This window comes from Lipophrys pholis (genome assembly GCF_963383615.2).
Source record: "Lipophrys pholis genome assembly, chromosome: 8".
In the NCBI taxonomy this organism is placed as follows: domain Eukaryota; kingdom Metazoa; phylum Chordata; class Actinopteri; order Blenniiformes; family Blenniidae; genus Lipophrys; species Lipophrys pholis.
This window is the reverse complement of record NC_137630.1, coordinates 15,259,254-15,284,334: the sequence shown is the minus strand read 5'-3', so window position 1 is coordinate 15,284,334 and position 25,081 is coordinate 15,259,254. Positions and strand designations below refer to the sequence as shown.

The 25,081-nt window shown below is 39.4% G+C and overlaps 1 protein-coding gene across 14 annotated transcripts; it reads right to left on the bottom strand.

The window, feature by feature from the left end:
* Positions 1–702: 702 nt before the first annotated feature.
* LOC308113290 (uncharacterized protein) lies at positions 703–23,641 on the bottom strand. Of its 14 annotated transcripts, none has more exons than XM_080469424.1 (27): positions 23,421–23,641; positions 20,484–20,627; positions 20,233–20,376; positions 19,466–19,615; positions 16,434–16,601; positions 16,037–16,186; positions 15,105–15,233; positions 14,872–15,021; positions 13,778–13,816; positions 13,421–13,468; positions 12,272–12,331; positions 11,765–11,821; positions 11,025–11,081; positions 10,710–10,763; positions 10,478–10,531; positions 10,134–10,187; positions 8,231–8,284; positions 7,887–7,940; positions 7,648–7,707; positions 7,387–7,446; positions 7,231–7,284; positions 6,832–6,879; positions 5,889–6,038; positions 5,571–5,720; positions 3,476–3,619; positions 2,242–2,448; positions 703–2,165 (listed from the first exon to the last, which is right to left on the bottom strand). In XM_080469424.1, the coding sequence occupies exons 1-26, from the start codon at positions 23,500–23,502 to the stop codon at positions 2,243–2,245; spliced, it is 2,520 nt and encodes an 839-aa protein (XP_080325550.1). In that variant the 5' UTR covers positions 23,503–23,641; the 3' UTR covers positions 703–2,165; position 2,242. The 14 variants fall into 14 exon arrangements, with proteins under 14 accessions (XP_080325550.1, XP_080325558.1, XP_080325557.1 ...); XM_080469432.1 differs by having other exon boundaries at positions 10,731–10,763; XM_080469431.1 differs by having other exon boundaries at positions 14,872–15,018.
* Between the last annotated feature and the right edge of the window lie 1,440 nt (positions 23,642–25,081).

Genomic DNA, 25,081 nt, shown 5'->3' with positions numbered 1-25,081 from the left:
CTGCAGCTCCAGGTCCTCTTCTGTCATCTTCATCCAGATGGAGGCCATACAGGCATGAATAACATTAAGTGACACCTTAATCAGATTAAGATTATATAATGCTTGTCCAAATGTTGAAAAAAAGATTAAATATAGTCAAGAACTGGGCTTTTTTCTGATACAGGAGAGCTTACGTTATATCTGAGTAAGCCTTCTTTTGTGACCTGACAGTGCAAGTAGCTTAGTTGTAACAAGTTGATAAAACGTGAGTAAGCTTCGTTACTATTTTTAATTAATCACAATGTTAAAATTTACACTGTACACCCGAGTCATAGGAGAATGGCATTAAATAGGCTGGATACACTTATTGTAAATTCAGAAAAAAACATATTTATTGTTGGTATTGCACAACATCTCTTACTGTTCTATTTGTCATGATCTCACCACTGGCTGTTTCTCAAATCTACCTGCCTGTTCTCAAAGCAGAAAATCTCCTTCACACGGAACTTCTTTCCGTCATCCCTTTATCAAAGTGATGAAGTAAGTGCTTCATCTTGTGGCCACAGGACATTCACGTCGGACATAAATGTGTCTGATTTGTAGGGGTCTACCATCAAACATAGAAATGGCAACATTCACTCTACATGAAATGACACGAGTTAAAACTAAAAGAATATAAATATCAGTTACAATTTCAAAATAACTACACATTTAAAATAACCATGAATGCAGATATATTTATTAAGAATGAATAAAGAATAGGATAGAATAGAATAGAATAGAATAGAATAGAATAGAAAATACTTCATTAATCCCTGAGGGTAATTCTTTAATGAAAATGAAAGCGATAGAGGCAAAGATTTCTTTTCCTGCTTCAACACCTTCATTATTCAAAATCTAGTAAAAAGTGCAAATTGGAAATTCCAACATTATTTATACTTTTAGGTTTATTTCTTTATGGTAATACTTTAAATGCGTGATATGTAACATTAAGGCTCATCTCACACTCACCCTTTATAGGTTACCTGTATAGTAAAATCCTTTCACCTATTTCTGAACCTGTCAAACTCTGTAATTAAGGATTTAAACTATGAATTTTTCAAAATTTTTCTTATTCCTCAAATCATAACTAATTTACTGGCCATCCTTGAAGTAAATGTGCTTGGTCACATTTTGGGTTTCAGGTAGTTCAGCCCCTTATGACTTTATGACTGTTTCCATTATCTTTAAAGTTGCCCATCTCTGATGTGAAGCAGCTGAGACAAAACTATTGGTCATTTTTCGGGTCACTGTATCCTGATGAAAGCTTGTGAAGTCTTTCACTTCAAATATTTCCTGGATTATTGAACGGCCTGTCCTTCAAGTCAATCATTTAGTGGGAAGTTCACTTTAAGTTTCAGATCTCAGTTGGACAGGGTATGTAAGGCAAGACAAGTTTATGTGTATAGCGCCAAGTGGAAAGGTGGAAAATTTCAAAGATTTCTCATCCCTTTTTTTTTTTTTCCAAGATGGATGGATGTGTGCATTTCATCGGATAGCTCCACTTCTGGCTGAACTTCATAATTTAGAAACAGAGGTTTGGTCTAATCACACGAGATGGATTAATACTTCACATATGGTTTGTGAATAATTGAAGTTGTCTTCTCAAAGTCAGCTTGCTATCAGGTCAGACAGATGGAGCCATTTCCACTGTTTACAGGCATAAGATATTAGTCACAAGTTCACTGAAACTGCATTTATAATCTTACAATAATAATCAGTTACTTCACCCTTCAAGGCCAACCATTACTGCTGTCATAGGAATATGTGGCTTGATCACACAATATTGACAAGGTTGCTGAAACAGATTCCAGATTATCAAATGCGACTGTCTTGTTGAGTGAAAAGGAGAAACGTACTTAAAACAAAGTTTACCAAATGATGTATATACTCAGAAAGACTGAAAGAAGTCAGAAAGAACTATTTTGTGCTTAAGTCCTAAAATGCTATTATGTTGTAGAGTCCATAAAGAAGGGGGAAAGGTGATAGACTTAGTTCCCACTATAATTTTTGTGTCCCAGCTTATAAGAATCCTTGTTCATTTCCAAAGGTGAACATGCACTGAGTGTGCTCTCCTGGACATGGCCACCAGGATGGCCGTTGACATTGGGAATTGCCTCGGGAAAGCCTGCAGACACCTGCGTTCACTATCGACAGAAAGACAAAAACACATTCAGTGATTAAGAAACGGTCTTTGGTGCTGCCACTTAGTGAGCAACTCACCTTAGTAAGGTTCCATGCACACAAATCCACATCCGTTGCTGCAGCACTTTTTAGCGTCGGGGCAGTTGCTGTCAGTGGAGCAAGCATTGACACAGGAGCCAAAGCCTGAATGCTTAGGACACAGTCCTGGCTTGATTGATGAATCGGAATGGAACTTCTCGTGTTTCCTGTTCTTACTGAGTGGATGCCTTTGCTTCACATTTGGTCCTTGAGAGAGAACAATACACCAAATATTAAACAATTGCCTTGCAAATGACTTAGTGAAAGTGATAGTTTGAAAGAAAACTATGCTAATCTCATGCTGTGTTTTACCGAGCTCAATTATAAGAGCTCAATTTATTTGCTTGAATGAACATAACAACTCGTTCTCAGGATTAACAACAAGCCACTGTGTTTTGGTTACACCTGTCTGAGATGGTTATTAATATGAGATGTCACATCTTGATTTATATGGTTCTCATTTCAATGACCAGTAAATATTGACTTTGTCACTCCCTCATGAAAAGGCACTCAGAATAGAGATGCTGCCACAGGCATATAATTAACTGAGGAATTATTAAAGGCATCAACCCATTCATCTTCAATTCCTCTGTATCCAGTTGAGGGTTCTAGGTCACTGGAGGTGACCCCAGCTGAGGTGTAATCAGGGTACATCCCCAACAGTCCATCACAGTACAAAGTCAGAATGATACATTCACAACAATGTCCAATAAAGTCCCTCATTAACCTCAAATGCATGGTTTTGGGACAGTGTGTGTGTGGGGGGGGGGGGGGGGGGGGGGGCACATAACTCAGACTATAGCCCATGCATGCGCAGGAAGAACATGCAAACTTTTTCAAGGTTTGAATGATGGACGAGTAGCCCCAATCCGAATTCTAACACAAATGTATCGACAGCACACAGATCACACAATCGTGTCAGTCTGAACCTGTTTAAAACTCACCTCAGTATCGAGTGTGAGATATGATCATGTGCTCAGAGCACAAGGTGAGGTTTGAACATAAGGACTCAACGTTTCATTACTGAAGACAGATAATTAAGATTAGATTAGATGTAAGCAAGTTGCTTCTCCTTACTATCAATATTGTTTTTCTCATATTATTATTGGTGGTAGCATTCTTGTTTTGGTTCGATTGTCTTTTATTTGTAAATGTGCGAAATAAAGATAAACCAAACGAGAGCCTTTACACATAAAAAAAGTTTGGGAAGTTTTTGTGCCTTATCCCTTCTCACCTTTGAATGGTGTAACGCACGTGAGTCCACATTGTTTGGTGCAGCACTTCTTTTCTTCAGGGCAGTCATTGTCATTGATGCAACTGTGAGCACATTGGTTCAAATGCCTGCCCCAATGAGACGGGGGACACGCTCCTGGCTTTTCTGTAGGGGAATAGTAATCAATATATAAGAAAAATATAATCTTCAAAAATGCATTTATTTTGACCATATGACGGGGGGGGGTTGTTCTTCTGTAGGCTACCCAGTTTTGACCTCCACAATTGCTTATTCAGCAATAAGTAAAGCATGTCTTAAAAAAAATTAATAAATACAATGTGCTGTCTACTATCCAAGCAATGAGGAGCGACTTCGTGCTAAGATTGACTAAGACAGACTTTTTGAAGCTATGCAAGGGGCACAGGCTGAATTGAAAGCGGTGACGGTGCGTATAACTGGAGCTGAACATAGAATCAGTGCAAACCAGGACAACATTACATCTCTTCCAACCCAGAACACGACCATGAGGAGGGTCATTGAGGAGTTGGTAAATAAGGTGGACGATTTGGAAAACCACAGTCGCCGCTCAGACCTCTGTCTCGTGGGCCTAACGGAAGGGAAAGAAGGGACTGATTTGTGCACCTTCCTGGAGTAATGGCTGCCCGACGGGCTTGGTGCAGCTACCTTTCCACGTCAACTACTGATTGAAAGAGCACACAGAATCGGGTGCAGCGAAAGTGTCTGACCTTTACAAGGATAATAAATTTATGTCATTTCAGCAACTTACAACATTCCTAAAAAGCACTTTTTCAAATATCTTCAGCTCAGGAGTTTCATTATGTCAAGGCAAAATATAAAGCCTAGAGCTTCCATGTTTAACTACCCTAGAGAATATTGTTTTAAATAATCTTCAGTCCAAGGGACAGGTGTATTTACGGTATAACTTGCTCATAAACAAGTGCAAAGAATCCTCAGAAAATGTTTTAGAGGCTTGGAGAAGTGATTCACAGATTGATTTAAAAGTTGAGGAATGGTCCGCAGCTTGCTCCTTTGTTTAAACTCAAACAGTTAATACACACTTCAAATTATTACAGTATAAATGGCTTATCAGACAGGACGTCACTCCAGCCAAGCTGCATTTCTTAAACCCAATTATCCCTGACACGTGCACTAAATGTGCTGTCCACAAGGGGTCTCTGTTTCATTGTATGTGGGAGTGTCCATTAGTTATGTGCTTCTGAGAAATGATGGTGGACCTGTGCAGTCAAATTATTAGTAAATAGGTGCCTCTAAACTGTGTATTCTTAATATCTATCCTGAACATTTCTCACTCTCAAACAATGTCAAGTATTTACTCAATGTGCATTTCCTGGAGGCAAAATGATGCATCGCTTGCTCAAGGAAGGAACCGACAATCTGTGGGGTCTCTCAGTGGTCTAAAGGATTGACTCTCTTTCTGGCTCTTGAAAGGACAAGCCATATTTCCCAAAAAATACTTGACACATTTTGGAAGATCTGAACTACTTTCTACAACTTTCTGGAGAGTAATGTCAAACGAAATGAGGTTTGGACTGATTGTTTTGGTTTTTTTTCTTTCTTCTGTTTTTTGTTCTCTTTTTTCTCTTTTTTTTGGGCTTTTATAATGTGTGTATTGTATCGATATACATTGTTTTTGCTTCCATATAAAAGACAGTAAAGACATGGCAAATAAAAAAAAAAAGGTTACACAGCATAAAGGTTTTTAATTTTCTAACCATCAAGAATAGTTTTTAAGGCGAGTGTGACAAACTGTCACTTTTTGAATGTTTGATTTAAATATGTGATTTCATTAAATATATAATTTTCTACTAGCTCCACCAATCTTTTAGTCTGTAGTGTTCTTTCGTTCGGTTAGCCAGCAAATGTTATGCTTAACAGAAATCCAAAAACTTGTTCCATGTGTAGATAAGTAGGGCACATTTCAAGGTCATACAACCACAATTCCAATTACTTTCACAAGATGATACTCCACTGGCATCGAATGCTTGAAAAAAAATGAATTAAAATACTCAAATTTACAAAAGAGAAACTCTAACGAAGGTCTTCTTGGAACACAGCCATTATGTTAGTATCTCACTTCTGTTTGATGCCACACACAATTGTCTGCATCCCACTTTGGTGCACTCCTGGTTCATGGGGCAGTGATGATCCACATTGCATTGATCACTGCATGGGTCCAATGGTAAGACTTTACTCACAGCATCTAAATCCCATATGTCAGATTCGTCTGAATAGAAAGAGAATTCATGAGGTTGGAAAACAATAGGAATGTCCAATTTTCATTTGCTCAAAATCAATTAAGGTAAGACTGTCCTTTTTATTGGTAACCAGAATTTGATTATTCCTGTGTTTGATCGGGAGACGATACTCCACGGAACTTATTTTACTCTCTCACCTTTGTATGATGCTGTGCACGCACGTCCACATCCTGAGCTGGTGCACTCTTGGTTTTTGGGGCAGTCTTTGTTATCAGTGCATGTATCAGCGCACGAGTCCAAAGGTAACAGTTCACTATCAGATTCCCAATCCCACAGTGGAAATTTGGCTGAATAGAAAGAGAATTCAACATGTACATAAGGTTGGAACACATTCTGGAAAGTATGTCCACTTTTCTGTGGACATACAAAATATGCAGTAGAAAACGGGAAAGGAAAGATAAATGTGTATGTATGTTGATATTTTCTATCTGGCCAATACTCGGTGTCGCTGTTGACAAGAGAATGCTGCTACACGACCTTCATTACTCCGGCGTTTGACTGATATTGCGAGCACGATGTCAAACGACAGAGCTGCACTGCAAATATTCAACTAGGTAATCTACAATACGCAGCAGAAAATGGAGAACGGAGAGAGCAGCAAAATAAAGTCCTAGTGTCTGAGAGACTTGTTAGCCATTGGAGGAAAGCAGGAAAAAAAATGGCAAAACAACAAAGGAAAACCAAAGAATGATGGAGAGTTGAGGATTAAATCATAGATGGTTCAAACAGCAGCTGCCGGTCAGGGGTCATCAATGACGCAGTCATGTCTGCGCATGGAATAATGAGTGTGTCCTATGTATGAAATACCAATCAAACACTCCAAACTTCTTCTGAACGAAGGTGAAATGAACCGTGCAAGCTGTTAGAAAACAGACGATTTGAAAAAATAAAGAGCTTCACTCAAAGAGGCTCGGTTGGGCATCTTTGAATTCTTATGAAACGTAAGGTAGGACAGGTACTTCCTATTAATAAGGGACAATACATAACACATGAAAATAAAAGTTGCAAATGAAGGGCCGTCCAATAAACCCAATATCTTATCTACGAGAGGGATTTTAGAGGATTTGCCACAGAACTCACCGAGAATGTCTGAACTCATACGGTCCCTTCCTGAATCCCACAGTTTGTCTGAAGGCAAAGAAAAACAACAGTGAACAATGCAAACAGAGAATATGAAGAATAGGAAAATCCACATCTTCCCACTTTCAATAATTCAGGCGAAAACCTCCACCTCTGCTGAAGACATGCATCCTCCGCGCTTCAAGGAACAAGCTTTCGACTGGCAATAATAATACTGGCATCATATCTTCACAGAGGCACAGGCCATGATTATCGCTTGTCTTAAGGTTTTGCTTAAATGCCATTAAAAGAAATGAATGATACAATGTCAAAGAGGATAAGTGCCAAAAGCATAAACAACAAAAACAAAGAAAAGCTTTCCTATAAAGCGCGTTATTGAGGTTTTACCACAAAACTCACTTAGAAAGTTTAAACTCCCTCTTTTGTAGTCCGAACCCCAGTTCCACAGCGTGTCTGAAGGAAAGAAAAACAACCATGAGCCAAGAAACAAAGTCCAATAAGCAAGAAATCTTAAACTACCTGGGGTATTTCAGTGATTTTTCTTATTTAACTCACCTAAAACGTTTGAACCTGTCTCCTCAGTTTTGATCAATAAATCCGACTCCCACAGCTTGTCTAAAGGAAAGAGGAAACAACCGTCACCAAAGAATTGTGTAACAGTCTCCACAATGTGACAATCCACATGTTACAATTTTTAATTGTGGGGTTGAAAAGTAATGTAGCTTCACCTACTTGTGTAGATAACAAAATCATCATCAATATAAGCCATAATCTTAACTATGCATGATATTCCACTGGATTTACCACAGAACTCACCCAGATTATCTGAATTCCTCGGGGCACTTCCTTCGTCCAAATTCAATCTCCACGGCTTGTCTGAACGGAAAGAAAGACAACCAAATCGTTGTTAAAGAGCTTTTTGCTATTCAGTTCCTCTAAAAGTACAAGACTTTTCAAGTCACAATTTCAATTCATTGGCAAAAGTCACAAGCAAAAACGAATCTAAAGTGAAAACCTTTAAAAAGGTTGTCTAATGATTTCACCACTGAACTCACCAAGATCTTTTGTCTCCCCACTTCCTTCAGCTCTATCCAATCTCCACAGGTCGTCTGAATGGAAAGAAAAACAACCAAATCTTCAAATTACACAAATCAACAGGTTGCTATTCTTACATATTCACATCAAATGAAAGCAATGTGGCTCCATGTCTGCTGGAGCGGTGCATGCTGCAGGGAGAACAGCTTTAGGAGCAGCTCCTGTAACATCCTAAGTGTTGGTAAAGAGATAAAGAGACTTTTCAAGTCATAATTTCAATTCTTTGGCAAAAGTCACAAGCAAAAACGAATCTAAAGTGAAAACTTTTTCACTTGCTGTTTAGTGATTTCACCACTGAACTCACCAAGATCTTTTGTCTCCCCACTTCCTTCAGCTCTATTCAATCTCCACAGGTCGTCTGAATGGAAAGAAAAACAACCAAATTTTCAAATTACACAAATCAACAGGTTGCTAATAGGGATGTCCCAATCACACTTTTTGGCCCCCAATACCGATCCGAATTTTCAGAATTGAGTATCGGCCGATCCGATACTTACATTGCTATTGCAAATATATTCAAAAGTCTATTTTTGGAGCAACTAAGATGTCTGAAGCTAAAAGCACTATTGGCAGAAGCTTTGTTTAGCTAGAACTTATTGTAAAACTCACTTATTGAATTAAAATTCTTCTCAGAATGACTTAAGAACTTATTTAAACTTTATTCAGTCATAACAACAAAAACCCAATTACATATCTCTTATTTATGTTAACTTAAACAACTTCACCTGGATTTTGTGGCAAATAAAAATTTTTAAAACTGAAACCCATTGAATCACTTTGACTAACATAAAAACTATAAAAAACTACAACATAAACAGTGTTCAGTAAAACCAATCAGAAGAACCCAATTCCACTTCAAAGTGTCTTTGGCTGGTTGGGTTGAAAATAAATCCTTAAAAAGTGCAAATACAATAACAAAAATAAATAAATAAATCTTAAACATAAATGCTCTTAGGCTACAATCTAACTTCTTTGTGTATTAAATTTCAGTTGAACTTAAAGCAGTATGAGAGGTTTGACCTGAATTGTCACAAAACATTTACATTTCAATGTGAATTATAAACTTAATTCCACTTCAAAGTACCGGTAGTAAAACCTATTTGACAAAAGTAGTCTGAACATAGTTCTCTCAAAAACGTATTCAGAATATGATCTTTTTCCTCCCTGGCCTGCACCCAAAAAACTTCCGTCCACACCTCACTATGAACAAGTCTCAACATGAGGCTTCAGGGAAGTTAGTACACATGACAGGCCTTTAGGAGCGCTGTGACTCACTAAACATAACAAAAATGCAGAAAAAGACAGACCACATAGAAATTTAGAAGTAGACTCCTGTCAAAAACACATAAACCACTATATATAACTCTAGTTTTATAGGTCTGTGGCCCTGCTCCGTCTGCTTCTAGCTTCTGCAGCTCGACCGGAGCTTGTAGTCCGTAATTGTGGTGGTTATTAGGTGACGTTGCGGACCGTGGTGGGGGGAAGAGGGGGGCGAAAACGTCATGCTTTGTCCACGGATGATCGTCTTTGCAGGGGTTTGAGAATTTATCCACTCTGGGACCAGCTCGTTTAGGTTAACCGGTTTCCTGGTGTGAACGGCCCCTGAGCGTACTCCGCCGCATGTTTACTATTTAGATGTCTTATCAGATTAGTTGTGTTAAATGAAGCTCTGGTGCTCCACCTCTCGGGACTGTGGCGTAGCAAATAGTACAACTGGCCGCTGGACTGGTTTTTCTGTCAACCTTAAAATAACTCCAGACTCCTGACATTTTATCCACTCAATGGCTTTAGGCTGCTAACGTCAGTTTACGGCAGGTCGCAAACCGGGCTCGCTTTACGGCAGCTGACGTGAAAAAGGGTTGTTTTTTTTGATCGGCGGGGTGATCGGCTGGATTTGCCCATTCCAGATCACTCACAAATCACCAGTATCGGCCCCGATCCAATATCTACCGATCTGATCGGGACCATCCCTAGTTGTTATTCTTACATATTCACATCAAATGAAAGCAATGTGGCTCCATGTCTGCTGGAGCGGTGCATGCTGCAGGGAGAACAGCTTTAGGAGCAGCTCCTGTAACATCCTAAGTGTTGTTAAAGAGACTTTTCAAGTCATAATTTCAATTCATTGGCAAAAGTCACAAACAAAAGGGAATGTAAAAGTAAAAACTTGTAGAAAGGTTATTTAATGATTTCACCACTGAACTCACCAAGATCTTTTGTGTCCCCACTTCCTTCATCTCTATCCAATCTCCACAGGTCGTCTGAATGGAAAGAAAAACAACCAAATCTTCAAATTACACAAATCAACAGGTTGCTATTCTTACATATTCACATCAAATGAAAGCAATGTGGCTCCATGTCTGCTGGAGCGGTGCATGCTGCAGGGAGAACAGCTTTAGGAGCAGCTCCTGTAACATCCTAAGTGTTGGTAAAGAGATAAAGAGACTTTTCAAGTCATAATTTCAATTCTTTGGCAAAAGTCACAAGCAAAAACGAATCTAAAGTGAAAACTTTTTCACTTGCTGTTTAGTGATTTCACCACTGAACTCACCAAGATCTTTTGTCTCCCCACTCCCTTCAGCTCTATTCAATCTCCATAGCTTGTCTGAACAGAAAGAAAGACAACCAAATCAGTGTTAAAGAGCTTTTTGCTATTAAGTTCCTCTTAAAGTACAAGACTTTTCAAGCTACAACTTCAATTCATTGGCAAAAGTCTAAACAAAAAGGAATCTAAAGTGAAAACTGTTAGAAAGGTTGTCTAATGAGTTCACCACTGAACTCACCAAGAATTCTTGTCCCCCCACCTTCTTCAGCTCTATCCAATCTCCACAGGTCGTCTGAAGGAATGAGAAAACAACCATGAACAAAGAGTTTTATAGGTGTCAAAAATATGACAATACCCAAGCAGTTTCTATTTTTAACGGGAAAAAAATGTAGTTTGACCTTCTTGTGACGATAAAAAAATAACCAACCAGTTACAATTCTTGTTAAGGTATTTTCCAACGACAATTAAAAACTATATTACTACAATAAAGGAAAATCCAAATACAGAAATCTTAACTGCATGAAGCATTTAGTACTTTCAACAATGAACTCACCTGGAAATGTTGTCCCTGTACTCTTTCCAATTTCCTCTTCAAAATCGAAATACCTATCTAAAGGCCAAGAAAAACAAACATGAACATTGTAAATATGAAGAATATGAAAATCCACATGTTCCCAATTTCAATAATTGAAGTGAAAAACAATGTTGCTCCACCTCTGCCAAAGGCATGTTTGCTCCATGCTACAAGGAACGAGCTTTCTCTCCTAAAAAACTAAATAAGCTGAGTGATGATGAAGCTCAGCTTCATTCTAATTTGAGCTTCCTTTCATAACATTGTAAATAAACACTTTTTTAATGACCAAAAAGTAAAAATGTAAACATTTCAACCACCGTGTTTCATGGATCCCTTCATCAGTGGCAGTCATTGGTTAATCAAGCGTCACTAAAAAGCTGTTGGTTTGCTAAATGTGTGCAAGTGAGAGTGAGACGGAGCAAACATCCTGCCCCAACAAGCATGCCCACATAAATGCACCATGATCTCATTTCATAATGTTCTTGGATTAGTTTCGGTTAGTTTCTATAACACCTTGATCACAGAAAAACTGTGTTGGTTATTTGAGTGTTTGCTGTCTTTGTGATGTCCTTTTGCTTTTGTTATGTCTAAAATTTCAAACACTTACAACACTGCCACCTACTGGCTGTAATTGACCTTACAACGTCAAAGAGGACGATGGCCAAAAGCCAGAGAACAAAATACATATTCAATACATACCAGAGGGTACCAGAACTCACCAAAATCTCTTGACCCGCCGCTTCCCTCCAAGCCATCTCTTAACTCTGCGAGTTGTGCTGAATAGGAAGAAAAAAGAAGAAAGAAAAATGCACCAACAAAGAGTTTTAAAAATAGACTGTCTCATAAATCCACAGCTTGCCATTTTTATTTATTCCGGTCAGGATTATGCCATAAATCCCACTTTACCAAGAACAGTAAGACATAAAAAATTACTGTGGTGTCTCCATTAAGAAACTTTTCTGTCCGTTTCCTCGGGTGACTAAGTCACATAGCAGATAAGCTGACCAAGCAGCTGGGTGATTGTCAAGCAGAAGGGTACATTTTTATCATGTTATTGGTATAATCTCTTTCCTCATTTGTTTCCTAAATGAATTAAAATCAGTGCAATACAAAAAAAGTATGAATGAAAAACAGGCAACAGTGCAAAAGACACAAATAACGATGAGACAGTAAAGTAAGGAAGTATTACATCCAGCAGTGGTAAGTGTTTTTACCACAAAACTCACCTTGAATGTCTTCAGGCAAGCAGCCATTTCCCATGTCACAACCCAATCCCCACAGCTGGTCTGAATGGAATAATAAAAAAAGAAAAACAACCACGAATCATCAATCTTTACAATATGGCAATACACATGACTTAAGCAATGTGGCTCCATGTCTGCTGGAGGTATGCATGCTGCATGGGAATAAACGCATTGACTGATATCTGACAAACACACCTCATGACGACTTTGGCCAAAGTAAATAATAGTAATATTAAGTGTTTATGCAGCTGTTCCCCTTTACAGGGGTTGCCGAGGCAAGAAGACTTGGCTAGTGTTTTGTCAGATTCTCTTTTTAGGTGCAACTGGAAATTGAAACCAGGTCCCCAGCACGCTGTGTCAAGTTTTAACCTGATACTCTGACAGATTACACAACTAAGATAATTAAAAAATAAGACATTCTGAGCATATAGAAATGTCATTGTGAACTCATTATGTGAAGACAAAACACAAACAGTGCAGGTTATTTTTTCATCTGGTGCAAAGTGTTCATATTCTAAGCTTGGAGCTTCTAGTTTGCCATAAACATTTGCAAAGCCACGAACTATTTCCAGGGTAGCAGATTTGTTTTACCATCTTTTTTTTTCCAAGCTTGAACTGAAATATCATGAGTGCCCGTAACAAAATATACTCACATCATTTTTTTCTTGCCACTTCTTACTAAAGCTTAAAAACATTGTGCTGTTGCCGCCATTCAACTTTCACTAAGGTGTTCTTTGAGACAACAGATATGTGATCATAGCTAAAAAGTGCAGTTACAATACAAATACTAACCTGCGTCATGTGTGGATACAAAAAAAAAAAAAAAAATATATATATATATATATTTTTTTTTTTTTCTCTCTCTCTCTCTCTCTCTCTCTCTCTCTCTCTCTCTCTCTCTCTCTCTCTCTCTCTCTCTCTCTCTCTCTCTCTCTCTCTCTCTCTCTCTCTCTCTCTCTCTCTCTCTCTCTCTCTCTCTCTCTCGAGAGAGAGAGAGAGAGAGAGAGAGAGAGAGAGAGAGAGAGAGAGAGTAACAAATGCAGCTATTTATGTTTGAAGTTTGTCATACACAAATACAGAAAACATTCAACAACAAAAAGTAGTAGTTTAGAAATTTGCCATCAAGCTCACCTGCGGCTAAATATTTGAATGGATCAAAATCCAATGGTTTAGGAAATTCTGAATGAAAAGAGGAAATAAGATTATTAAAACATGCTGAAAATGTGGCGATCCACTAGCTGCCATTTTGAATTAATGCAGGTCATTTTAGAAATGAAGAGACGTACAAGACATGAGCATCTTTTCATCAGAAAAAAAAACGAAACCTGAACTAATAGCAAAGGAAAAAACGACTCACAAGACAGTCCCGAGTTCTGCCATTAAGTGATTATGCAATGACATACAAATAAACCAGGTACAAAAGCATGTCTCAAACAATCAATAACAATCTTTAAGGTACTTCGGGGTTTTGTGGGAGCCAATCCTCACCTCCTTCATCAAAGTTCCAAACCCACGGATCAATCTCATCTGAATGGAAATAATAAGAGAAAAAATGTAAATGCAAAGCAACACAGCTCAGTTTCTGCTCCGAATCTCAAAGTTCTCAAGTGACCTGCAACTTCACGGCCAAAACATAATGCAAATTTTGTAAATTTTTTATTCAGTTTAACTCTACATTTATTGTATTATTTGATGAAAAACATCTACACGTCCAGGCCAAGTACACAAAGAAAGCAGAAATGTAGGAATTGTAATAGGATGAAAACAAAATGTGTGAACTTCTTATTTTATCTTATTAAATATGAAGAAACTGCTGGCCAGTTGATTTTTCAATCAGGTATTAAAGAATGGTGAAAAAACTCTTTCTGCTCTTCTCTACTTTCAGGTTATTAATACAAGTTTTTATTTCTAAATCAATAAAATCAATGTTTTATTTTGTGTCTACACAAACACTGAAGTGGCCCTCCAATCAGACAACATTGGTGCCCTCCGTGGCCCCCGGCTCGATTACATATAAAACCTCTGGCTAAAGATATGGACCCAGTAACACAGTCACAGAAATAACTCAGGATGGGTGTGTGAAACACCCTTTTTTCTCCCCTTTTTAAAAAAAGGGGAGAAAAAAAAGAAAAGGAAATACTCCCTTTGTAGATTACAAATATGCTCAAATAAAATCATAAAAATGCATCCATTTCTTGTTTTAACTGAGCTCCACCGCACTCACCTGATCAGGTGGTTTTAAAATCCTCCTCCCTCCTTCCTAACTCCCAATTCCACAGTTCAAGTTTGGAATGAAAATGTGAAAATTTCCAGGTACAAAAGGTTGTGAGATAAAGAGTGTGAAAAATGTGGCTTTTGACTGAGACAAGCTTGTTTGTTGCTCTTTGAAAATGTGAAGTTCACATATGAAAGTGACAAAACTCCTTCAGTAGGAAACCATATTTGTTGTCGTGCCTCTTAACTCATCGTTTACCTTGGTACGATACCGGGCACGAAAAACAACTGATCATTACTTTTGTCTGACGTCAAAAACTAAACACATCTGAATGCCTGTTTTTTGCCGTTTTCAATCCTTAGCTCACCTTCATACGATGCCATGCACATTCGTCCACATCCCTGTATGGAGCACGTCATACTTTTGGGGCAGTCGTCGTCAGTGTAGCACAAAGAAATGCAGGGCATCAACGCCTCGATTCCCAGGGTGCAGTCCGAACCACAGAGCGCAGGCTCTTCTGAAGGAAAAGAAAAATCGACTTCTAAAAACAATGTTGTTAAAAACATAAATGTGGCTTTTGAAATTGTTGGTAAGGTTTACCTTCGTATGATGCTGTGCACAGCCATCCACTTCCCTGCTTCAGGCACCTCATGTTGTCAGGGCATTGGTCGTCATTTGTGCACAAATCGATGCTGCCCAGTGTGGAGTCCAAATCCAAAAGATCAAAATCTTATGAATTAAAAAGAAATCAACATGAACAAGGAATGTTCAGGCCATGCAAAACACTTAATTATTACCAAATACCTTTGAACTAATTGTGTCGCATAGTGTATATTTCTCCTTTCATTTTGTTGTATCCATTTTTTTTTATGATTAATCGGTCTGTGATAACTTGTGTTGTGATATATATATATATATATATATATATATATATATATATACACACACACCTTTGTGTTAAATAATTTTGTACAATACATTTGTATAGGAAGAACTTGTATTCTATCTTTTTTTTTCTAAATTTACACAGTACTTTTGTACAATTTTGTGTTTTTAATTGTTCACTATAATTCCACTATATCATATTTTAATGGTGTATTTTATTTATCTATTTACTTACTTACTTATTCATTCATTCATTCATTCATTCATTCATTCATTCATTCATTCAATGAGAACCACAATGGAAATAAGTTATCTATGACTTATTTGTGTCATCCTCAGGTTTTCTTTTTTACATGTCATCAAAGTTATTAATATACTGTATATTTGTATGGACATGTAGAAAATCCGAATAAATTCATTCATTCATTCAAGGAGTTGTAAGTCTAAAATGATGTGGCTTTTAACGTGGAGCCTTTTCAGAAAGGGTTAAGGCTGTTTTTTTTTCCTGGCAGATTATTACTGGGAAAATGTCAACAAAGCTTAAAAATTGTTTTTTTTTTTTAAATCTTGAAACAACAACTACAAAACAACTCCTGACTACTCTCAGGGGAATCTGGGGGAATTTTGCCGTTTAATCCCCAGCTCACCGTCGTACGTTGCCATGCACATTCGTCCACATCCCTGTATGGAGCACGTCATACTTTTGGGGCAGTCGTCGTCAGTGTAGCACAAAGAAATGCAGGGCATCAACGCCTCGATTCCCAGGGTGCAGTCCGAACCACAGAGCGCAGGCTCTTCTGAAGGCAAGCAAAAATCGAATTGTAAAAACTATTGTATAAGCAAAAGATGTGGCTATTGACGTTACGATTTGTCCGAGAGTCAAGGCCATGATCTTAATGTTGGCAGGATAGGCGCTTTCTAAAGTCACAACGAATTGTGAGCATTAACTCTAACACTAATTTATATATATATAAAACAACAACAATAACTTGCGGCTACTCTCAGGGAATGTGGGAGAGTTTTGCCATTTAATCCACAGCTCACCGTCGTATGACTCCATGCACATTCGTCCACATCCCTTGATGGAGCATTTCATACTATTGGGGCAGTCGTCATCATCGTAGCACAAATCAATGCAGGGCATCAACGCCTCGATTTCCATGGTGCAGTCCGAACCACAAAGCCCAGGGAAATTTGGAGCAGAAGGATACTCTACATGTACAAAGAGTTAAATAAAACATGAAAAAATAAGGCTCTCAATTTCATTTCAGTTGATGTTAATTATCAGTGGCGGCCACCAGCCCGCAGAGACTGAGTAGCATTCAGAGCACATTTTGAAACTGTGGTCAGTACAAACAGCACAATTTAAGATTGTGAAAGTTTATATATGTTTTCTACGTGACAGATGGATGAGTTCTGGAGATAATCAGAGATGTGTTTAGATGTTGAACGAAATAGGGAAGACCCAAACAAAACGTTTCTATTTAATTCGATCCTATGATGTTTGTCACATATGACCATTCCAATGTAAAGTAACCCAAAGGTTCAAAACGCTGGACGACTCGTTTAACGTGTCAAAGCTTCTTTTTCACGGGAGTGTGCTCCCATGTTCAAATATTTTACTTTGTGTATTATTCAAAACATTATTGTTACAATACAATATTATTATTGTAACAGAATAACGGTAAATAAAAAGTGAATTATAAGATAGTCACTCAGCACCCACTAGTGGCCAATCATGATAACCACTTCGATTTCAACATTTCTGCTGTTTCTGTGGAAAGGGACATCGTTTTCAAAACGTTGTATAAACCCAAAACTCCTCCAAAACTAAAACACAAACACGATGTGTAAAGGGGATCTTAGTCAAACAGTATGTGAACAACAACACCACCGACCTCCAGGAGTACACAGAGACCGTCACGTCCTACATCGGAAAATGTATGGACGATGTCACGGTCATCAAGAACATCACCATTCGGGCCAATCAGAAGCCATGGCTGACAGGTGAAGTCCACAGGCTCCTGAGGGCCAGGAACGCTGCCTTCAGAGCCGGGGATGCGGCGGGCCTAAAGACTGCCAGGGCCAACCTGTCACGAGGCATCAGATTGGCCAAAAGGAATTACTCCAGGAGGATCGCAGACCGTTTCACCGACAGCAGAGACACCAGGAACCTGTGGCGGGGGATCCAGACCATCACGGACTACAAGCCCCCCCGCAGACCTGCGACAGCTCCACCTCCCTGCTGAACAACCTCAACGACTTCTTCGCGCGGTTTGAGGCAGACAACAACTCCCCAGCACAGAAGCTGCCACCCTCTCCTGGCGACCAGGTGCTGACGTTTTCCCGGAACAGCGTGAGGCGATCCCTCAAGAGTACAAATGCAAGAAAAGCGGCAGGTCCTGACAACATCCCAGGTCGTGTCCTGAGAGACTGTGCTGAGGAGCTCACAGAAGTCTTCACCGACATCTTTAACACCTCACTGAGCCAAGCTGTTGTCCCCACATGCCTCAAAGCCACCACCATCATCCCGGTCCCGAAGAAGTCACCTCCATCTTGCTACAATGACTACCGCCCGGTCGCACTCACCCCCATCATCATGAAGTGCTTCGAGCGGCTGGTCATGCAGCACATCAAGTCCGCCCTCCCCTCCACCCTGGACCCCTACCAGTTTGCTTATCGGCCCAACAGATCAACCGACGACGCCATCTCCACCGCCCTCCACTCAGCCCTCACCCACCTGGAGACCAAGGACTCCCACGTCAGAATGCTGTTCATCGACTTCAGCTCAGCATTCAACACCATCATCCCACAGCAGCTCATCCACAAACTGGATCACCTGGGCCTTAACACCGCCCTGTGCAACTGGCTGCTGGACTTCCTGACGGGGAGACCACAGACAGTTCGGGTCGGCAGAAACACCTCCAGCACCATCATGATGAACACGGGGGCCCCCCAAGGATGTGTGCTGAGCCCCCTCCTTTTCACGCTGCTGACCCATGACTGCACCCCATCTTCCAGCTCCAACCTCTTCGTAAAGTTTGCTGACGACACGACTGTGGTGGGTCTCATCAATAACAACGATGAGACAAGCTACAGGAGTGAGGTCAGCAGGCTGGTCTTGTGGTGTAAGGACAACAATCTCCATCTGAATGTGGAAAAGACAAAGGAGATTGTTGTGGACTTCAGGAGAACGCACACCCAGCATGCTCCGCTGATCATCCACGGTGCTGCAGTGAAGAGGGTGAGCAGCACCAAGTTCCTGGGTGTGCACATCTCTGAAGACCTGACCTGGACTCACAACTCCACATCACTGTATAAGAAATCTAATCAGCGCCTCTACTTCCTCCGCAAACTGCGAAGAGCAAGAGCCCCGCCCTCCATTATGCTCCCCTTCTACAGAGGCACCATTGAGAGCATCCTGTCCAGCTGCATCACCGTGTGGTACGGCGCCTGCACCGTGTCCTGCCGTAAGACTCTGCAGCGCATCGTGAGAGCAGCGGAGAAGATCATTGGTGTCTCTCTTCCCCCCCTTCTGGACATCTACAACTCCCGTCTCACCCGCAAATCCATCAGGATTGCAGGCGACCCCACCCACCCGTCTCACAGCCTCTTCAGCCTGCTGCCATCCGGGAGGAGACTGCAGAGTCTCCGAGCTCGAACCAGCAGGCTCAAGGACAGTTTTTTCCCCCAAGCAGTCAGGAGACTCAACTCACTCCCTGCTCTCCCCCCCATTCCCACAATCACTACACTCACTGCCAACCTGCCAACTTGAATCTGTTTTCGCACTGTTGTATAGATTGTATAGATTGTATAGACTGTATAGTATTTCTATTCCTGTTATTTTGTTTTCTTTTACTTTATTTACTCCTAAATTGTTTGCACTTTTGCACTGATGGGGAGGACTGCAATTTCATTTGTGCTGCATGGCAACATGCAGCATATCTGACAAATAAACTTTTTGAACTTGAACTTGAACTTGAACGTGAATAAACTTCATCCTTCAGGGAACATCGTTGAAAAAACAAAAGCTCATATTAAAATGATGAGTGAAATAAAAAAATAAAAAAAAGTACCTTTAAATGATGGCACACAGATGTGTCCACATCCCATCTTGGTGCAGGTCATAGTTTGGGGGCAGTCAATGTCAGCCGAGCAGAAATCGAGACACAGGTCAGTCCCTGTGCTTCTCAGTTTATAATCCCAATCCCACAGTTTAGCGGATTCTACAATTAAAGAGGCATCAAATCAAATATTAATAAACGCTGTACAAAAGTATAAACGCGACACTTTTGCTCTCATTTTTTCATGAGCTGAATTCACTGGTCTAAAATTCCTCTCGAATATTGTTCATGAATTTGTCTAGAAGTGTTTTAGTGTGCACTAAACCAGCCTGAAGCACACCTGTGCAATAATCCTGCTGAATAGTCAGCATTTCGATAGGCCACACCGGTGAGGTGGATGGATTACCTTGGCAAAGGAGAAGCACTCACTAAAAAACTCACTGAATGAAAACAGATTCTGCTGCAAGGTGTTGGTCTATTGATACTCTTATTCACTCCCCTGATTTGCATGATACTTATATTGACATGTCTCCTCCTGAAAGAGGAGGAATTAACTGATACTAAACCAGAATTGTAGATTGTTCCTGAACCTTCCTTAAATGTATGTTAGTTCCATCATTGTGTCTTATGCAGTGATCTGTGCCTCTCGTAGAGACAACATATCAGCAATCATTTTAAAACAACGCTTAAACCTTCTCAGTATGACACAGGAGCGATGACCACGGTGGGGCCTCAGCTCAGGCAATTCAAGACATTTTGCCACTTAAATCACAACTCACTTGGGTTTGGGTCCATGCACCTGCGTCCACATCCGTCCATGAGGCAGTTCATGTTGTTAGGGCAGTCTTCGTCAGTAGTGCAGGTGTCAAAGCATCGCCCCGTCAAGTCAGTTTTCAATTTGACATTGGAACCCTGCAATTTCTCTAAAAGAGAAAGACAAATGGACAGTTAAAGATCTGTAAAAACAACAGCTATCTAAAGTAAACTCAAGGTATTTCATAATGACTTTTCAAGTTAATTGATAACTGACCCATTTCTGGTGTCATGCACATGTGTCCACATGCTGCCTGGTAGCATTTCATTGGGGGAGGGCAGTGTTCATCAGTAGAGCACACATCAAGGCATGGCCCCGCCAACATCAATTTGTTTTCAGAATTGAGCAGGCCCAGCTTTTCTGAAAGGAAAAAAGTCAAGAGTTTCAAAACATATATCTGAACAATTTTGATTGCTTGCATTTTCTGATAGAAAATGCAAGCTAGTGTAGTGTAAAACTAGTGTAGAGAGCAGTTGAGGATACATGCTCCACACCAAAGAATATTCCAGGACACATAAATAGCTTTACAGAGGCAAAGGGCGAAAAAAAAAGAAGAAAAAAATCTACAGGTGAATATTAAAAGAGCCTCTGGAAAATGTTGCTCATCTATACACCAGCGCACATCTGACCGGGATGAATACACGCGGGTTACGAGTAGGAATCTGTCTCAGATGTGTAATTGTTGTTGGTGTTGTTGCGTCACATTCAACTGTTGTTTTTTCTTTATGTGAACTTTACATCATGCTTAATAGTTGTAAATTGATAGCAACTGATTGCAAACCAGGATAAGGATTTTTTTAAATGTAATTATAAAAGGAACTAAGACAAGTAATAAATCATGTCACAATCATGTGTAAATGAAAATAAAAGGATGAATTACAGCCACATATAATGTGAACCCCTCCAGTATGTAGATACAATACATTCAGGCTGAAGTGATGAGGAGACAGTGACACAAAACTACTGGATTTAATAGCTGTGCATTTGAAAATAAATCCAATGACGTGGCTCACACTGATCCTAATTCTTCAGTAAATACTGCACTGATATAAGAACACACAGTGATCTTAATGGACAAGGAGCTGCAACTACGAGACAAGCACAAACATCAAGAACATGCAAACTTCCACATTACCTCAGACTTGAACTCATAACAATAACCCCCCCCCCCCCCCAAAAAAAAGTAAAAAGAACAATCGGCTGGCTCCTTCAGAATGAGGTAAACAATCACACTGTGAAAATGAACGCAGGCAGCACAGTCAAAGGCAGACATCTTTGGAATTATAATTTGCAGTTTCCTGGTTTTGGACAGATGAAGGTGGCACATGGAGCTGGCTTTGATGTGCCTAAAAACTGTTGACACGCCTTCATAAAACACAGACGATATTTTGATTAGAATTTTAATTCTGACACCCTTGGTTGGCACATTCACTGGGTCTTTTGAGCAAATTGTCTGTCATTTCCAGGATGTTTAAATAGTCGAAGACTGTTTCTAGGGCAATCTTTAAACATGACTCCCAAACTGCATTAGAAAATGTAACATATTACTATTTCTTTTCTAACCAAGACTAAAAATACTTTCATAAAACAAGCAGGTATGACACCGGGGTGTGTGATATGTTTCTTTATATCACATTTCTTACTCTGTAAATCGCAGATTAACTTTTGTATCGACATAACTATTTTTGGTAATATGTAATTTATTGATTTCAATTTTTTTCTTTGAAACTGTATCGTAACAATGTATGAAATATGCATAAAATACAGTATTTAGGGGAAATTTTCAAAGGAACACCTCTTGTGTAGTGTATGCTGCACATACTATAGGGATTTCAGAGTATTTTAGGCAAAATTATAAAACCAGAAACAGCTGAGCTGTAAATGGAATCAAGACAAAATTGACCCATAACAGTAAACCTGCTCAGTGAGTGGTAAACTACATTGATTCAAAGAAATCTTGTCAAACTCATAAATGCCACACATTTTCTTTACTGCTTTACAGTTCTTGCTATCTTAACCGTTGGTCTGTTAAAAAAACATATTTGAGCAGTTATTGAGCTTGACTTAATCACAATAACTCACAATAAGGTATTAACAATCATATACTACGACTGGAAATATATATTTCAAACATGTTGCAGTTCTTGGTAGTTCTGCATTAATAATGATGTCCCAACTGTTCCATTTTTACACAGATGATTGCTTCCATGACATAAAAATTATGACTGACTTGATGTTGTTTTGTATCTATGACTATATTTTGAAACATAATGAAAATACAATACAGGTGGGGTCACCTCCACTCAGGACAGAATGCAATTCAACACTCTGAATGAGACAGTCACATTGTTCTTTACTGAATTGTCATAACTCATAGTTAGCAATTATAATTTGGGGATGGGTTGATCGAGTTGGAATGTCATTGTTATTCCACCGTGTCATTCCCATACTGACAAATAACCCCTGCCAGCATCACTAATTTACGTCATATACCTAGAACAATAACTAAACCCTCTTTGTTTCAAGTTTCCAAAAACGTCAAACTTCACTAACTAAATCATCAAACTTCACAGCCAAAATACAAATCTTATCAGCCATAACGTGACCCTTTATGTTGTTGGTTAAAATCTCTCCATGGTTACTTAAGTACCTTTTAAAGAATCTGGTCTTGAGTATCTATTATTTTGATAACCTTTGTTGGTCCCATTTATATAACTGACTTGGTAATTGTCTTAACCTTCATGAGGACGACTCAGGTTTAAAGTAGCAGAACCAGTAACTGAGCACAGAGCATCTCATGTTGTTCAGAAGTAAGTAGCCATCACTACAAGTTCATTGAGCTTGAATTGTAAGTCGAGAAGTTCACACATTTACAAAAGGACTTACATTAATAATAAAAAGCCAATACTTTCTGTTTCTGTTGAAAACATAAAGAAGAAAGAAGAAGAATCAAAAATTGAATCCATTTTGTGTTGTATACTAATGAAATACTCCGAAATGTGTTCAATATGTAATTACACTTTTACCAGACTTCTTGGTTCAGGTATATGCACTTCTACTGAAGTAAAGAAAAGTACTTGAAAAATAGAAATGAAAAATAAATCAAAACCCTTGACATATCTTTTGGTGTGTAAAATTAGCAGGTTACGTTACCTTTTGAACCAAGAATCCATCCTGAGTTGAAATCCGCAAATATAACCAGTGCAAAAAATAATGTACAAACAGGAGACTTCATGTTAATTGCTTGCACAGACAATCTTCACCTCTGTCATTTTAGACATCAGTCTCCATTTATATGGCACGCTGAGCACACCTGTCAGAGGAAGCTGGGTCCTTGTGCATGCTGTGTTACTTGTTGCTCAAGGAGCCAATATGAGGATAGGTAAAGATAAATACTCATATTTCTTTGAATTGGTAATGTTTCAAAAGATTGATGGATACGCCCAAGGACACTGACGCTTGACCTCAACTATATGATTACAGATAAACGGCTGTTGCCCGTTGCTCTCAGGCTTGTCCTTTTCTCTCCTTCTATCCCCTAACCCCAACTGAAACAGCAGAAAGGCGCCACCTCGGAGTAAACTTCTGCAGGTTTCTTCCTGTTTAAAAGGGCTTTTTTCTTTTCCACCGTTGACTATGCTTGATCATGTGAGATTGTTGGGTTTTTCTCTTAAAAGGTTCCTTGAAAGAGTTGTCTTGTATTTGATGCTTTAGAAATAAAATTGATTTGAATTAATAATAAGAATGTGCATAAACAACAGAGTCACAATTGTTTCCTTTCATGGCTCCTTTCTTTTTCCTTTGGTACGCGCTTTGTTTTCTTATTCCCTGCTACAGTTTCTTCCATTTCATTTTCTACGTTCTTTCAGTCATTTCTGTTTCTTTTATTGTTTCGTCATCCCTTGTTAAAAACTTTATTGATTAACAGCATTTCCTATCCTATGTTGAAACTTTTTTTCGTTTTCCCATAATTCATGCTTCTATTTACTGACTACATAAATGAAACTCAGCCCTGACTGCGTCTAAATGCCAGTGTATCACACAGTGATGTTCTGTAAGGCAGCTCAGTTTTATGCATAGCTCCCTGCTTACCGGTCGATCTACATTCCCACCATCATCTAGTTTCATGATCTTTGAGTCGTGACGGAAATTATGATTGCATGGAATGAAGCAGCTGAGATCAGTCTTGTCTGCCAGGTCGCGTTTCCACACCCTCATTGGGTTTGGTTTGCTTTCATGTTGCAGACTTACCGCCTGGACAACGTCACACAATTACAACTACTGCTCATTTTGGGTTGCTGTCACCCCAAATGAACACTGACCAGAGAAGAGGAAAAGCATGACGAAGTAGAAACCTGGCTTATTGATTGGTCCAGACCGAAGTGGTAATCTCGCCACATTAGCCAGCTCATGGCTAATGAGTAGCCACAAGCAACTATGTAACATCCTCTTCAGACCAGATATCAATGAGTACCTTTCTCACTACTCAACGTCTGCCCCCAAGACGTTTTCCCAACTATCGATTTCCGCATAGTGTCTGCTTCTTCGGATTCATGCTGTTAAACTTGTTAGCTTGCTACCCAAAATGCACTGTGCTCCACGTCACATCCTCTCACTCGGTCCGCTGGATTCTCCCCTGACAGTCCCTGAAAGTTTGATCCCAATACCAGGAAATGAACTTGCTTTGGCCATTTTATCAAATATATGTCAGGACCCAAGATGTATTGAACTGGCACTGGGATACATCCCACTAGTGTCAGCTCTATGATGGCGGATGAGGCGTCGAAGTCTCAAGAAGTTTCTTCATATAGAAG